Source organism: Rhagoletis zephyria, unplaced genomic scaffold (genome assembly GCF_001687245.7).
Source record: "Rhagoletis zephyria isolate East Lansing unplaced genomic scaffold, Rhagoletis_zephyria_1.1 Rzeph_scaffold_09290, whole genome shotgun sequence".
Lineage (NCBI taxonomy): Eukaryota > Metazoa > Arthropoda > Insecta > Diptera > Tephritidae > Rhagoletis > Rhagoletis zephyria.
Genome location: NW_016166369.1, coordinates 8582 through 23824, shown reverse-complemented (window position 1 = coordinate 23824; position 15243 = coordinate 8582). Strand labels below are relative to the sequence as shown.

At 34.0% G+C, this 15243-nt stretch overlaps 1 protein-coding gene and 1 long non-coding RNA gene across 2 annotated transcripts; one reads left to right on the top strand and one right to left on the bottom strand.

Annotated features, from left to right (window-relative positions):
- Positions 1–451: 451 nt before the first annotated feature.
- On the top strand, positions 452–1246 carry LOC108375678 (uncharacterized). Its single transcript, XM_017631822.1, has 2 exons — positions 452–557; positions 614–1246. Exon 2 carries the CDS (start codon positions 749–751, stop codon positions 1244–1246), a length of 498 nt encoding a protein of 165 aa, XP_017487311.1. The 5' UTR covers positions 452–557; positions 614–748.
- A 227-nt stretch (positions 1247–1473) lies between these two features.
- LOC108375679 (uncharacterized) lies at positions 1474–3534 on the bottom strand. Its single transcript, XR_001849194.1, has 4 exons — positions 3082–3534; positions 3008–3025; positions 2333–2477; positions 1474–2273 (listed from the first exon to the last, which is right to left on the bottom strand). It is a non-coding gene; the product is annotated as an uncharacterized LOC108375679 (long non-coding RNA).
- Between the last annotated feature and the right edge of the window lie 11709 nt (positions 3535–15243).

Below are 15243 nucleotides of genomic sequence, written 5' to 3'. Positions count from 1 at the left end.
TAAAAAACTAAAAAACTTGTGTTATCGTTAATTTTTGAAAAATTGACATTGAGCCGGCAAAATACTAACAGCCCGATTCTGAATACAAATTCCTTAGGAAATTTCTCACTTCTCTCTATCCTCTTATTCTGAACAAAAATTCCTTAGGAAATTTTTCTCTTCTCCCTTTCCTCTTATTCTGAACAATGTTCGAAAAAGGGAAAACAAATTTAGAGAGGAAAGTAGGTATCACGAATGTAAGTAAAAGGGAGATTTTGCTGCCATTTTTAAAGTATTTTTTCACTAACTATTTTGAAAGGAACGCTGAGAAAAAATGTAAGTTTATTTACTATTTAATGGAAAAAATACTAATTTATAATAAAAAACAGTAACAAAGTACTACAATCATTCTTATTTTAGGTCGAAAAGTACAAATAAGCATCAATTAGAAATTCTGGTAAATCGCGCGAGGTTTTTACAAAGGCGGTAAAGAACCATTGAATAGATTTTGGCGCAAAGTTGAGGAAGAACTCAATTCAGCGGGGCCACCATCAAAATGTATTGCCGAATGGAAGAAGGTACATCAATAAATACATTTTACCTATGTCAGTTTAATAAAATTGCTACAATCCAGGTGTGGGCTGATCAAAAGAAGTACGTGCGACACAAAGCAGCCAGTAACCTTAGACATAGTAAGGGAACTGGAGGAGGCCCTAATATCGAATACAAGTTTTCTGCAACAGAAAGGGCAATATTCGAGTTGATAGGGATGAAGGAATCCGTGGAAGGTGTGGCGAAGACATTTGGGCTGACATCTTCGATTAATGTTGAACGAGTGGAAGAAAACCTTGATTTCTTGATGAATGAGAGTGGTGTAGTGAATGAAATTGTATTGGAGAATGAGTGTGTCGCGATGAATGAGGACCCAATGGATTGTGTGTTTCTGATTGACGAAGAGGAGACTACTTACCAGCCATCTTCAAAAGCAGTTAAGCCTACTTCCTCCAAAAAAGTGTTGACAAAACAAATTCTCGTGGAAAATGTTGCAACTCAGCGCGAGCTATGCGACACCATCAAGGGTGCAGTTTCGGAATCCAAAGAACAGCAAGAAAACGTAAAAAAAATTTATAGAGCGATCGACAGTATGCAGGCGGTCCAGAAAAAGCATTTAAAGAAATGGACAAAATTAAAGAGGGAAGAAATTGGCGAAATGAAAAGGCATAATCTGGTCATGGAAGAACTCATGCTTCGCCAATTAGAGAAGTAAATGGAAATGCATAGTACAAATAGAATAAGAATAACTGAATTTGTAATGTTTTTATTTTTTAATGTACATATATTAACTATTTTGTGTGTTTATTATGAGGCCTTTTAGTATAAGAATAACTGAATTTGTGATGTTTTTATTTTTTAATGTATATATATTAACTCTTTTTTATGTTTATTATGAGGCCTTTTAGTATAAGAATAACTGAATTTGTGATGTTTTTATTTTTTAATGTACATATATTAACTCTTCTTTATGTTTATTATGAGGCCTTTTAGTATAAGAATAACTGAATTTGTGATGTTTTTATTTTTTAATGTATATATATTAACTTCTTTTTATGTTTATTATGAGGCCTTTTAGTATAAGAATACCTGATTTGTGATGCTGTTTTATATTTTAATTTAATACTAAGAAAATAAGAAGAAACTGAATTTGTGTTGCCTTATAACGTTTTATTTACATATATGTATGTATATCCATGGATTTTAAAAATAATTTTTAGTATACGAAACTTAATTGTGGTACTCACTTCATTTATCCCTTTGTAAAAGACTGAATACGAATATGAAATTAATATATATCCTTATAAAAATTAAATATGAAAATAAATGTTTTTTGCTTTTGTAACTTAAAATTTAAAGGGAGCTCGCAATTCGGTTTCTTGTGGTTTGTGCTACAGCCAAATACTGGGGCGATGTTAAAGAGGTAACATCTGTATTCTCACTCATTTGGTTTATCTGCTCTGGTGAGTTTATTTCGCTCATGTCTGTATATGACTTAAAATGTATGCATATATTATGTAACGCACAACATACATTGACTATCTGAGCTGCTTTTCTGGGGGTATAATGCAGTTCTCTTGCTCCAAGGAGACACCTCCGTCGATTTTTTAGCACTCCATTGACTCGTTCAATTAAGTTCCGACGTTTTGAATGGGCATCATTAAATTTCATTTGGTTGGAGCCATCTTCTGGGCTTCGATATGGGGTCAGAAGCCATGGTTCTTAAGGGTATCCGGCGTCTCCTAATTCAAAAAAGTCCCATATTACAGCATATAAAAAATTTCACTAATTTTAATTTTACCAAGCAGCCAAAAATTGCCTTCACCTCGCAAGTACTGTGCTTCAAGATGCGTTCTCAACTCACTGCCATTCCAAATAAAGGAGTCATGAGAGGCACCAGGATGGGAGGCATCAACGTATCGAATCCTAATCTCGTGGTCACACATCTGCCAATACAAAATTACACATATTTGTTAATATACGTACATACATACACATCCATTTTTTAGATAAGTTAGTTTGTATTCATCTAAGTATTAAAAAAAAAATAGCGTATCAGCATCACATTTAGGCTGTAGTATCCCTTCCTATTGTAGTATAGGTGCTTATTTTCAGAGGGTGCGATGATACGAACATGTGTTCCATCAAGACACCCTATAACACTGGGAATACTATGCTTTATGTATAATGCACGTGAAATGCGTCTTATTTCATCGATGTCCATTGATGCATTTATCCACCTTGAGCACAACAAAGTTTCAAAAGTTTCAGTTACTTCTTTGAGAACTTTTCTGAAGGTGGACTGGGCTAGAGAGACGTCGACGTCATTTCCAATTCCTGTTTGATAACTGCCTTCAGCAAAGAAACGTAAAGATGCGCTGAGTTTTACAATAGGAGGAACTGCAAATTGCTTTTTAGCTTGCTCGGTATGCGAGGTAAGAAGTTCCAATAAATGTCGAAATGCCGGCTTATTTACCTATAATATTTCTGGAACCTGTAAAAGCGATAAATTATTTAAAATATATGTACAAATGTTGTGTAGGTATTTACAATGATTGCGGCAACTCAAGCGGATTCGTATTATCGCGCAGGCTCCTTGTTATAGACCTCTGTTGAGCTTCCTGTGGCTCCAATTCGCCATATACTCCCTCCACTACCATATGAAAGGCAATACTATGCGTTATTTTTAATATTTTCTTAAAACGATACAAAATTCAACAAAAAGTTCAAACTTTTGAATTCTCTCAGAATGTCTAAATGAAATGTCATTTGGCAAAACAGCTGATTTCAAAAATTCGAAATTCTTCCTCAATTATTCCTCTCCCTTGCGGAAAATAATAGGAGGATTTTTTTCTCGAGAAAAGAAAAATCCGTGAGAATATAATTTCGCGAGAATATTTAGAATCGAGCTGTAAATTACGAATAGATAGGTCACAAAAAACATCATCATAAATAAAGTTTTGAGCCCAGCAAAATTGGACATTTCTAAAAAAAAAAACTGTAGTAGCGAACTTTGGATTAGGGATGCAAACGATGCATCGATGTTTCTGAAACATCGATAACATCGGCCAAAAAACCGATGTTTACCATCGATATTTGAAAATTACTCAACATCGTAAAATTGGGGTTTATCTATATCAATTTTAACGATGTTTTAAACATCGACTTTAGTTTCGCTTCAAAATTGCCATTGCGTTCACATCTTTATGTTATATTCTTTGGGCTCTGTCACACGGTCAGTATTTATTGATGTGATCCAAGTATCGCGATATTTATGGACGGTGTAGTATGCAGTATTGATGGATCGGGATCCATCGCAAAATTTCTAAAAATTTTGAAATCTGGATCGCGGATCGCAATACCGTCAATAAATATTGAACGTGTAGCACTTTCAAAACGCGATCCATACATTTCTTCAGTACATCTTTTACTCTCATAATGTAAACATCGGCTCTGCCTTCACTCTCGGGGCTTAAAATCTTTCAAAACAAATTGAACAAATCTTAAAATAATTGTGGAATGCATTATCTGTAAATTATACGTACAAAATAAAAATATTTTCTTGCAAATACTGACGCGATAAATATTGAACATGTAGCATTCGTGCGCGATCCATCAATCCATCAATATGGATCGCGATCCAAATATCGTGATAATTACTGACCGTGGGACAGAGCCCTTTGGGTAAGTTTATTATGGGTGATGGCAGTCCTGCACTTAATAAAAGCAATTGGCAATGTTGAACATAGGCGATTTCCATGACGATCACTGTATTTCAGGATTTGCAGGTTTTACAGGTAAAGCGGTTTTCGCCATTAATAAACCTTATGGAAGGTGGCGTATGTTAACCGCTTCCTGTAAAACCTGAAAATCATGAAGTACCTGCAACATACTTATTAAAAAGAGAAACATCGGAATATATCGATAGTTTTAGGGCGATTTTTTTCGGCATCGATGTTAGTGTTTACGATACATCGAAATATCGATGTATCGATGTTGGCTCTGAAAATTTGCATTCCTACTTTGGATGCAGTTTACTTCTATTTAATATGTAGATCATGGACCTACAGTATTGCTCCTAAATTTCATATTGAAACATTTCGACATCTCGGATTTTATGTTTTTTGGGTTTATCTCGATTTGCAAGCTTATTTTGCATTTTTCATAAAAAATAGTTACATACAAATTTGTAGAGAATTTAATTTCTCACAGTTTTTTATATATAAAAAGAAATTTTTTTTTATGTAAAAACAAAAACTGCGAAAAATTTCTACATTGTCACACTTTTCGCCATTTTTCAACAATTTCATTTAAATTCTCTACAAATTTGTATTGAACCAGTTCTTAACAAACATGCAAACTAAGCTTGCCAATCGCAAAAAAAAAATCAAAAAAGAAACATAAAATCCAAGGTTGCGGAATATCCCAATATCAAATAGAAGTAACTGCATCAAAAGTTCGCTACTAAAAGTTTTTAGTTTTCTTAGTACCAATTTGATCTAATTTTAATAATTCAATGAATAAAAATATTTTGTTTTTAAAGTATTAAAATCTTCAAATTATATTCAACAAATTTTAATGAGCTTGAGGCCGTTTTTAATGAAAAACTTATTGTGGAAAAGCAACAATAATGTGAAAAAATGGTAGAAGTGATAGCTATTTCGGAAATCACCACATTTCCTCATCAGACTTCTTTCAGTAGGATTCGAACCGACGATCCCACTGACTCAGCCAGTTGCCTATGCACTGTGCTAAGTTCGCCTTGTAAATTATCGTTGCTTTTTTCCCACTTTTTCATTTTGTTATGCCAACACAATCAAGCGCAGCTTTTCCGCTGCAATTCACTTGATCATGAGGTTGTTGGTTTTAGCTAATAATTATATTTTTAGAATGTTTAACTTTTAGGTGTGCTCGCTCCTTAAGTTATTTGTTTTTGTTATTTTATGGCCTTATAACAATTATATTCAACAATTTTTAATGAGCTTGAGGCCGTTTTTAATGAAAAACTTATTGTGGAAAAGCAACAATAATGCGAAAAAATGGTAGAAATGATAGCTATTTCGGAAATAACCACATTTCCTCATCAGACTTCTTTCAGTAGGCTTCGAACCGACGATCCCACTGACTCAGCCAGTTGCCTATGCACTGTGCTAAGTTCGCCTTGTAAATTATCGTTGCTTTTTTCCCACTTTTTCATTTTGTTATGCCAACGCAATCAAGCGCAGTTATTCCGCTGCAATTCACTTGATCATGAGGTTGTTGGTTTTGTTGGTTTTTGCTAATAATTCTATTTTTAGAATGTTTAACTTTTAGGTGTGCTCGTCCTTAAGTTATTTGTTTTTGTTATTTTATGGCCTTATAACAATTATATTCAACAATTTTTAATGAGCTTGAGGCCGTTTTTAATGAAAAACTTATTGTGGAAAAGCAACAATAATGTGAAAAAATGGTAGAAGTTAGAGCTGGGATATTATCGATAGTAATATCGACAGTATTGATAGTTGAAAACTGCGCCACTATCGATAATTTTTGAAAACTATCGATGTCGGTTTTAGGCAAACTTCTCTCTTCTTTACATCTCTTAACATTACATGTTTTTTTTTTTAGTTTTTAGTTTAGTTATTGGAGTTTTTAGCAACTCAGTGTAAGCTGAGTTATAGTAAAATTCAATAAGCTATAAAACCGCTTACACAAAATTTATAGAAATCCGAATTAAAAAGCATGAAATTTTAATGATTTTGTATTTTCTTATGTTTTGTACAACTTTTATAAAAAATTAGTAGACACTAAACAAACAAAGGAACAAATGCAGTTGGGCTCCAAATCTCAACAAAAAAAATATTGGAGTCGATAGAGGTGACTGAGCTGAGTATAACGGTATACTTATTTTTTTTGGCAAACAACAACAACAAAAATTATCAAAGGTTAAAGTTCAAAAAGAGAAATTTTTGAAATCAAGATTTCTTAAAAACAAATGGATAAATCTTGAAAATTTTGATTTTATTTAAGTGGGAATTTGATTCCCTTTAATTTGGTATGCGTACTTTATATATATGTTGTATAGTTCTTACAAAAATGGAATTAATGTAAAATAATTATTAAAAAAACACCTTTTGCAGAGAACTCCTTTCTGCGTAGGCGGCCTTCGGCCGCATTCGAAAATGAAAATAAAGTTAAGAATGGAAACGTTTTGATTATAAAAAGGCAATANTTTTTTTTTTTAGTTTTTAGTTTAGTTATTGGAGTTTTTAGCAACTCAGTGTAAGCTGAGTTATAGTAAAATTCAATAAGCTATAAAACCGCTTACACAAAATTTATAGAAATCCGAATTAAAAAGCATGAAATTTTAATGATTTTGTATTTTCTTATGTTTTGTACAACTTTTATAAAAAATTAGTAGACACTAAACAAACAAAGGAACAAATGCAGTTGGGCTCCAAATCTCAACAAAAAAAAATATTGGAGTCGATAGAGGTGACTGAGCTGAGTATAACGGTATACTTATTTTTTTTGGCAAACAACAACAACAAAAATTATCAAAGGTTAAAGTTCAAAAAGAGAAATTTTTGAAATCAAGATTTCTTAAAAACAAATGGATAAATCTTGAAAATTTTGATTTTATTTAAGTGGGAATTTGATTCCCTTTAATTTGGTATGCGTACTTTATATATATGTTGTATAGTTCTTACAAAAATGGAATTAATGTAAAATAATTATTAAAAAAACACCTTTTGCAGAGAACTCCTTTCTGCGTAGGCGGCCTTCGGCCGCATTCGAAAATGAAAATAAAGTTAAGAATGGAAACGTTTTGATTATAAAAAGGCAATAAGATGACCATCGAAAAAGAAAATAAACCTAAGAATGGTGGCGTCTTGCGCTTATTTGCAAATAGTACCACTAATCAATACTTACTTGCGTGATTTAGTTATTTGCAAGTAAAAAATATACTCATTATTCATACCGCAAAGTTTACCATTTTGCAAATTGTTATTTGCAAATAATACGTGCGAATAAACGTAGTATGTGTTGCGATGAAAAGGCACTGAACCAGAGAAGCGCAGCGATCAAACTGAATATATCCCACTCACCATCCATAATTTGTTCTACTTATATGCATTCATATTTACTGAAATGCCCCCGAACGTCATATCCACCCTTAAACAAGAGGTATCTATCATACTCATACTTAACAACATGCCTGACGCGGGCAAACTTCAACTCTCCTTGGCGTGATGTGCAAAGAGCTGAGGGAGATAAGTATGATTTAAGAGTGCGCATGTACATACATGCATTAATAAACTTAAAGAGGAAAAAAAGTACAAAGTAAAAAGATTTTTCTTTTTTAATAACTTAATAATAATAACTTAAGAAATTGTGAACATGAAAAAATGTACTACCAGTTATTGTTTTCGCGAGTTTTCGCTATCCAAGACCTAAGTTTTAAAGCAAAACCGCAAAAATGTGGGAAAATTTTCATAGATACATTTGCAGTTCCGGACACTACTCAACACATATGTAGTCATACCTTAAAAAAATAGTGCACATGAAAAAATGTACTATCTGCTTTTGTTTTTGCGATCCAAGCACGAAGTTTTAAAGGAATAGAGTAAACATTAGTTTAAGCATGCCAAACGGATGATTACATCACTTAAAAATATGTATGTATGAATTTTATGTTAGATAGGTATGTACGTTGCTGGGTTTATGACCATGTATACTAATTTTGTGGAACTCTTACAGGTCTATTCTGCACGTTACCGAAGATTTTGTAACCGGAAATTTTTATTACCAAAAGATGTTACCAGTTCTTGTCACCGCGATTCTAGGAACGTTGGTAATGCAGTTAAAATATTTAGCAATTCAGCTATGAAGAATTGTGCAAATTCTGGCATTGCATATTTCACGGGGCAATACTTTGTTACCAGCTTATGAGATGGTAACAAAATTTACCGGTTACAAGAGTACACAGATTGCGAAAAGGGTTTAAAAATTGGCAGGAACTTTATTTACCGGTTACAAACTTTTTATTACCAGCGCACAATAGACCTGTTAATATTGTTGTTTCATTGTTACCGTTTTGTGCGAATCCCCTGATCAATCAGTAAATATTTTATGTTTACATACATATTTATAATAGTATTTAGAAGTTACCCTTCAGCCTCTGGTTATGCGCTTAAATAAAGTGCTCTAAAAATCCTTTCTTTATAAATACATATATAAATATTGTATAAGTACATATATAAGTATGTACATATGTACATATGAATAAACGATCACCAAAATACATACATACAGACACATTCATGTATAAGCAAACGCAATTTTAACATGCGTTAGCAATTCCCTAACTAGTTTGCGGAAGCGGCATTTACAAATTTCGGGTTGAGTGGAATGATTCACATGATTTCAAGCAATGAATATTGTGGATCAAACTCCGTTGAGCTGAGGATCAAACTTGTTGGGGACGGTATGAGTATGATGAGGGCATCGTATTCATATGGAGGGCAACTTGTGCACATAAATCAATGTCGTTGTGCATATGCGTACATCAGAGTGGTGGCGTTTCGCTGATTTAGACGTACTTATATGCAAAAAATGCTGAGTAGCGGGGAACCTCAAAATAGGCACTCTTTGCTGATCACTGCACTGAACACCTTTTGCAGAGAATATCTTTCTGCGTAGGCGGCGTCGGCCGCACTTAGGGTTTGTAAGCTTTTTTTATAATTATTTTACATTAATTCAATTTTTGTAAGAAGTATACAACATATATATAAAGTACTTAAACCAAATTAAAGGGAATCAAACTTCCTATTAAATCCCATTCCCATTCATTCGTTTTTGAGAAGTCTTGATTTCAAAAATTGCTTATTTTGAACTTTAACCTTTGATAATTTTTGTTGTTGTTGTTTGCCCAAAAAAGATGTATACCGTTATACTCTGCTCAATCATCTCTATCGATTCCAATATTTTTTTTTTTAATTGAGATTTGGAGCCCAACTGCATTTATGCCCAAACAAAAAAATTGTCAAAATTGCTAAAAATGTTGTGGTGCTATTATTTTGACCAGTACTTTACTCGTTTTCTTAGAATATGGTAAAATGTTAATAATTTCCTTTGTCCGGATTTTGATACGCGCCTCCGCATTTGATCTCAGTTGAACTTTTATAAGTGAGAGTTGTCAATTTAAACGAATATCTTTTGTTTTGCTAGGTTTGTAGTGTTAGAACTGTATTATTATAGCCAATTTCACTTCTTTGCACTTCAAAAGGGACAAACAATATCCGAATTTAATTTTTCCATATAAAAAATAAATTCAGATTTTGCCTGTCGCTATTCAAGTGGATGCAAGTGTATGTATGTAAGTACACATAATTCAGACGCATAAATTAGTAAGTTTAATTTATTATTATAAGAAGTTCTTTTGATCCACTCAAATTTAAACAAATTTATATAATCTTTAATTAATACAATAAAAACATAGTAAGGTAAAACCGTTCTCTTAATTCGTCGGCCATAGTTTTTTTTGAAGTTTGCCAACATTTTAAAATCATATAAAATTGAGAGTAAAAAAAGGACTTGTTCGAAGTTGTTGTTGTTTCAGATTGAAAATGAGAATGTGTGTAAAATTTCAAAATTAAATTGCTTGCAAACGTCAAGAATTTGAAAAATTCCTCGCAGCGGTTCTACCTTCCTATTTTTTTATCATGCTTCTCACGACGATAGTACTATCGATACTATCGATGTTTTCAGCTATCGTTTCAAAAACTATCGAGTGGCGGTACTATCGATAGTATCCCAGCTCCAGTAGAAGTGATAGCTAATTCGGAAATCACCACATTTCCTCATCAGACTCCTTTCAGTAGGCTTTGAACCGACGATTGTTGAATATAATTGTTATAAGGCCATAAAATAACAAAACCAAATAACTTAAGGACGAGCACACCTAAAAATTAAACATTCTAAAAATATAATTATTAGCAAGAACCAACTAAATCAGCAACCACATGATCAAGTGAATTGCAGCGGAACAGCTGCGCTTGATTGTGTTGGCATAACAAAATGAAAAAGTGGGAAAAAAGCAACGATAATTTACAAGGCGAACTTAGCACAGTGCATAGGCAACTGGCTGAGTCAGAGGGATCGTCGGTTCGAAGCCTACTGAAAGAAGTCTGATGAGGAAATGTGGTGATTTCCGAAATAGCTATTACTTCTACCATTTTTCACACTATTGTTGCTTTTCTACAATGAGTTTTTCATTAAAAACGGCCTCAAGCTTATTAAAAAATGTTGAATATTATTGTTATAAGGCCATAAAATAACAAAAACAAATAACTTAAGGACGAGCACACCTAAAAGTTAAACATTCTAAAAATATAATTATTAGCAAAAACAAAAAAAACCAACAATCACATGATCAAGTGAATTGCAGCGGAATAGCTGCGCTTGATTGTGTTGGCATAACAAAATGAAAAAGTGGGAAAAAAGCAACGATAATTTACAAGGCGAACTTAGCACAGTGCATAGGCAACTGGCTGAGTCAGTGGGATCGTCGGTTCGAAGCCTACTGAGGAAATGTGGGGATTTCCGAAATAGCTATCACTTCTACATTTTTTCACATTATTGTTGTTTCCAGAATAAGTTTTTCATTAAAAACGGCCTCAAGCTCATTAAAATTTTTCGAATATAATTGTTCAAAGGCCATAAAATGTAGGGCTGCCAGATATCTCTGTTGCCAAACCGGGACACTTAAGGTGGGGCCTCTCGCTCCCTTCCCTTTCATTTCGACGTTTGAAAGGATTTAGTGAAATTTTATTTTGACAGAAAAAAACCAAAACATAAAAACATGAGATCAGGAGATCTTTACAACGTATGCCAACAAAACAAAACAACTTATTACAACTAAAGCACAGAGAATTTTTGACAATGCATGAACCTTTTTTTATTCTTTATACAAATACCGTTTATACTAAATATATGAAAAAACATAAAAATAAAATTGTTAAACTTTGTGCTAAACTCGGGAAAATTCAACAAATTTGCATACAAATTTGCAACATTCCAATCAAACTTTTTATAAAAAATTTTAAAATGAAGTTTTGCAGCCCATTAAATTTTAGTTGATTTTTGGTATTGTTTTTACTGAGAGTTTCTTCCATACAAACTATGTTCGATAATTCTTTTTATATGGAAGACACTGTCAGCAAAAAATATAAATGCTAAAAATCAACGAAATTTGCTGGCAACTTCGGACTTGCACTTTACTAATTGGCTCAAAAGCTACATTTTCAAAATTTTTCTAAAAGATCTGATTAGAAATTGTGATCTGATGAAAGAGCCTCTGAGCCAATAATTTTGTACGGCACTGTACTTATAAGTACTCTAGGCTTCATGAAAGAAAAGAATTTAAGTACAAGATAACATTAAAATATCAGTCATATTTTTCGTTGCTGTGAACTTGTTTCAAAACTTCTGTATTTTCCTTAATATAATTGTATAACTCTGTGCACGTCATTTTGAACGTATTTAGTATAGAAATATTCAATTCAAACGCAAATCAAAACNGTGCAAAGTTCAACTATCTCGAAATGTAAATATTTCACAAATTAAACCGGTGCACTGAGAGAAAGAAGTTTAGAATTAAAAAAGCGTGCTAAATTAAAAAAATACGCATATGAAAGAACACCAACCCAACTCGTACTAAATTTAAGTATACAAATTTTAGTATTTAGTATAGAAATATTCAATTCAAACGCAAATCAAAACGAAGCGATTTGCAATTACCGATTGCTTTTTCATAATTAAGTTAAAAAAATATTTAAATTCCATGCTGGTTATAATGGGAATTGAACCCTGACCCTCTGGAAATTAGCAAATTGTGGCAAGCATGCTCGCGCACTCAGCCACAGCCAGACATGTAAATGTGCATTCAAATGTTGAGTTTGAATCAACACCACGCGTGCGTGTTATGAAAGTATTATTTTTAAATACGAACATTTTTAAACGATAATCAAATAGAAAATATTCGTGTTTACTATGCGTTATTTCTCTCAATGAATTCATAACATTTTTCTGAATATTACAACGCGTTTTTTCTCTTAGTGTAGTGATTATTGAACTTTTATTCAAATTTGTGCAATTAAATCAAAAACCGGGACCATAAAACGAAACCCGGGAAATTTTAAGGTTGGACCGGGACACCGGGACAAATAGTCTAAAACCGGGACATATCCGGGAAGCCCCAATAAAATGACAAAAACAATCTTCAGATTATTTAAAAAGGAATTAAACTATTAGAGCAGCGCGAGCAAAATGGCATACATACATGCTATCAAATGTGATAAAGAAACAAAACATCGGTATACGTACTAAATGTCTGTCACATCGAAATAGTATCAAAATCCACAGTATGCATGCCATGTTTTAAAAACCACATGTCTGTCAGGGCTATTAATTGAATGTAGGGCATCACTGAAAATAAGGTAGCCAATAAAGTCATTTACAGTTATGTGGTCTACTGAAATCACTAGGAATGTTCCGTATAGTATCCATTATTCTAATAATAATAATATACAGCCGTGCTCCCATTTTCAGAATCGCAAATATTTTGCGTTTTACTTTTCAAATCGCAAAATTACGTGCTCCAATATTCGCAAATCGGAAAATTTTTGCGGTTTCAAATCGATTGCCGATGAGACGGTGGAATGAAAAGTAAATGGCAACATTAACATAAAAAACATGCTAGCTTACTTTAAATTGATTTCTGATTATGCGCCCTTTTGTTTTGAATTTATTTGTTTAATTCACTATTTATTATATCTATCTCTGTTTTGGGCAACGAAAATTTATCGAAGCAACGAACATTTACGATTTGGTGCGAACGATACATGTGCGATAATTGTTACATACCTTCNCGACGCCAACGCCAACGCAACGCCAAAGTTCTATGTAAACGGGCCTTTACGATTTGGTGCGAACGATACATGTGCGATAATTGTTACATACCTTCATGGCTTTTAAGAATGCGGGAAACGATGTGGAAAATGGAACTTATCGATAACAAAAAGTTGCGTATTCAAGAGCACCCCAAAGTAAAAACGTACGATCTTGACAAAAACGCAAATCGCAAAAGTAAGTGGAAATGGCATCACGGCTGATAATAAATTTTTTGAATCGATATTCCAAGGTCGATATATCGAAGACATCGATACTTTACCCGCAATATCGATATTTAAGTTGAAATTTGTTTTTCATCTACAAAAAAGCGTAGGCGAAAATACAAAATTAGGTTTAATCAGCAGCTTGTGTGTTTTATTTATCTCTTAAGTTTGACAAGCCGCTTGAGTCGAACGGCATTCCGTTTTAATCCTCAGTAAATATACAAGATGGAAATAACACAATTAAGTGAGTTGATAGGCAGGCCTAATATTCTATTCAATTGGGATCGATCGATTTTTCCGATATCGATATTGTTCAGCCCGATATATCGCCATATCGGTTTTACATGCAATAAATTAAATAGATTCATGATATCGATACTTTCTTAAGTATCGACCATTCCTAGACATCACCTGTATATAATTCCACCATGCGGCCTCAGTATATCCCGTAAAAAAACTGTGAAGTCCTTTATGGGGATAAAGTTTTCAGAGGTGAAATTTTCGGTAGCACACAATTTCTTACACGCATGATAGCTTTTCAGCACTAATGAAAGAAACTTGAGAAATATTTACAGTTCATTAATAGAAATATATATAGTTCATTAATTTTTGAAAATCAGGCAATATACTCTATTTACTCTGATTAATAATTATACAAAATGTATTAGAACCACCGTTTGATGTTATATTTGCTACAAATTAATATTGCTGCTTGGAGCGCTCTGAGCATTGCCGCTGAATTAAAGTATTACATAGAAATACATCCCTGGTTGTTGTTGTTGTTGTAGCGGCTACAACCACCCCGCCCAGATCGGTTAGTCCGTCAATCGTTGTCAAGCCCTACTAGCGGCAGCTCCACCTGCTGCGTAACCAGAGCGCAGTTGGGCTATTGTGGTCCGGGTCTCCCGAGGCAGACGAAGTTCTGTCTCGTCCACGTATGGTGGTTGTCTGCCCATAACGGCATTCACAGGTCGAAAGTCTACATAACTCGAGACTGCCTCTCTGTGAATGCCGTTCAAGGCCTGTCTATAGGCTTTCGGATCCAGAGGTTGTTTGATGAACCTCCGTCAGTTCGTAGAAATGTTCTTCTGCTAGCAGTTGTCTGTTTGAGTGACCACTTCTGTGGCTCCCAACTAGAAACTGCTTGCAGAGCATTGTGTTATGCTCCTTAACGGGGAGTATATAGGCCTCGTCGTGCAGGTGATGTTGCTGCGACATCAGAAGGCATCTTGTCGCTTTCCTAAGTGCCGTGTTTTGGCAAGTATGCAGCTTCATCCACTGCGTCCTACTAGTGACCACATGGGCGCTGCATAGTTCTGAACCGGCCGGTCAATTGCCTTTTACGTTGCCAGCAACGTTTCTTTGTCTTTGCCCCAGGTGCTGCCGGCTAGCGACTTGAGGACCTTGTTGCGGCTTTGTACTTTGTTGGCAGTTGCGATTGTATGCGCCGAGAAGGAGAGAAGACTGTCGAGGGTTACTCCGAGGATCTTTGGGTTGTTCACCGTCGGATTGTTCGTCATCGACGTGAATTCCCAGTTGTAGTCTGACCTCCTTC

Excerpts from the sequence above, each read along its gene's own strand:
- LOC108375678 (XM_017631822.1), top strand. The coding sequence starts at position 749 with ATGAAGGAATCCGTGGAAGGTGTGGCGAAGACATTTGGGCTGACATCT.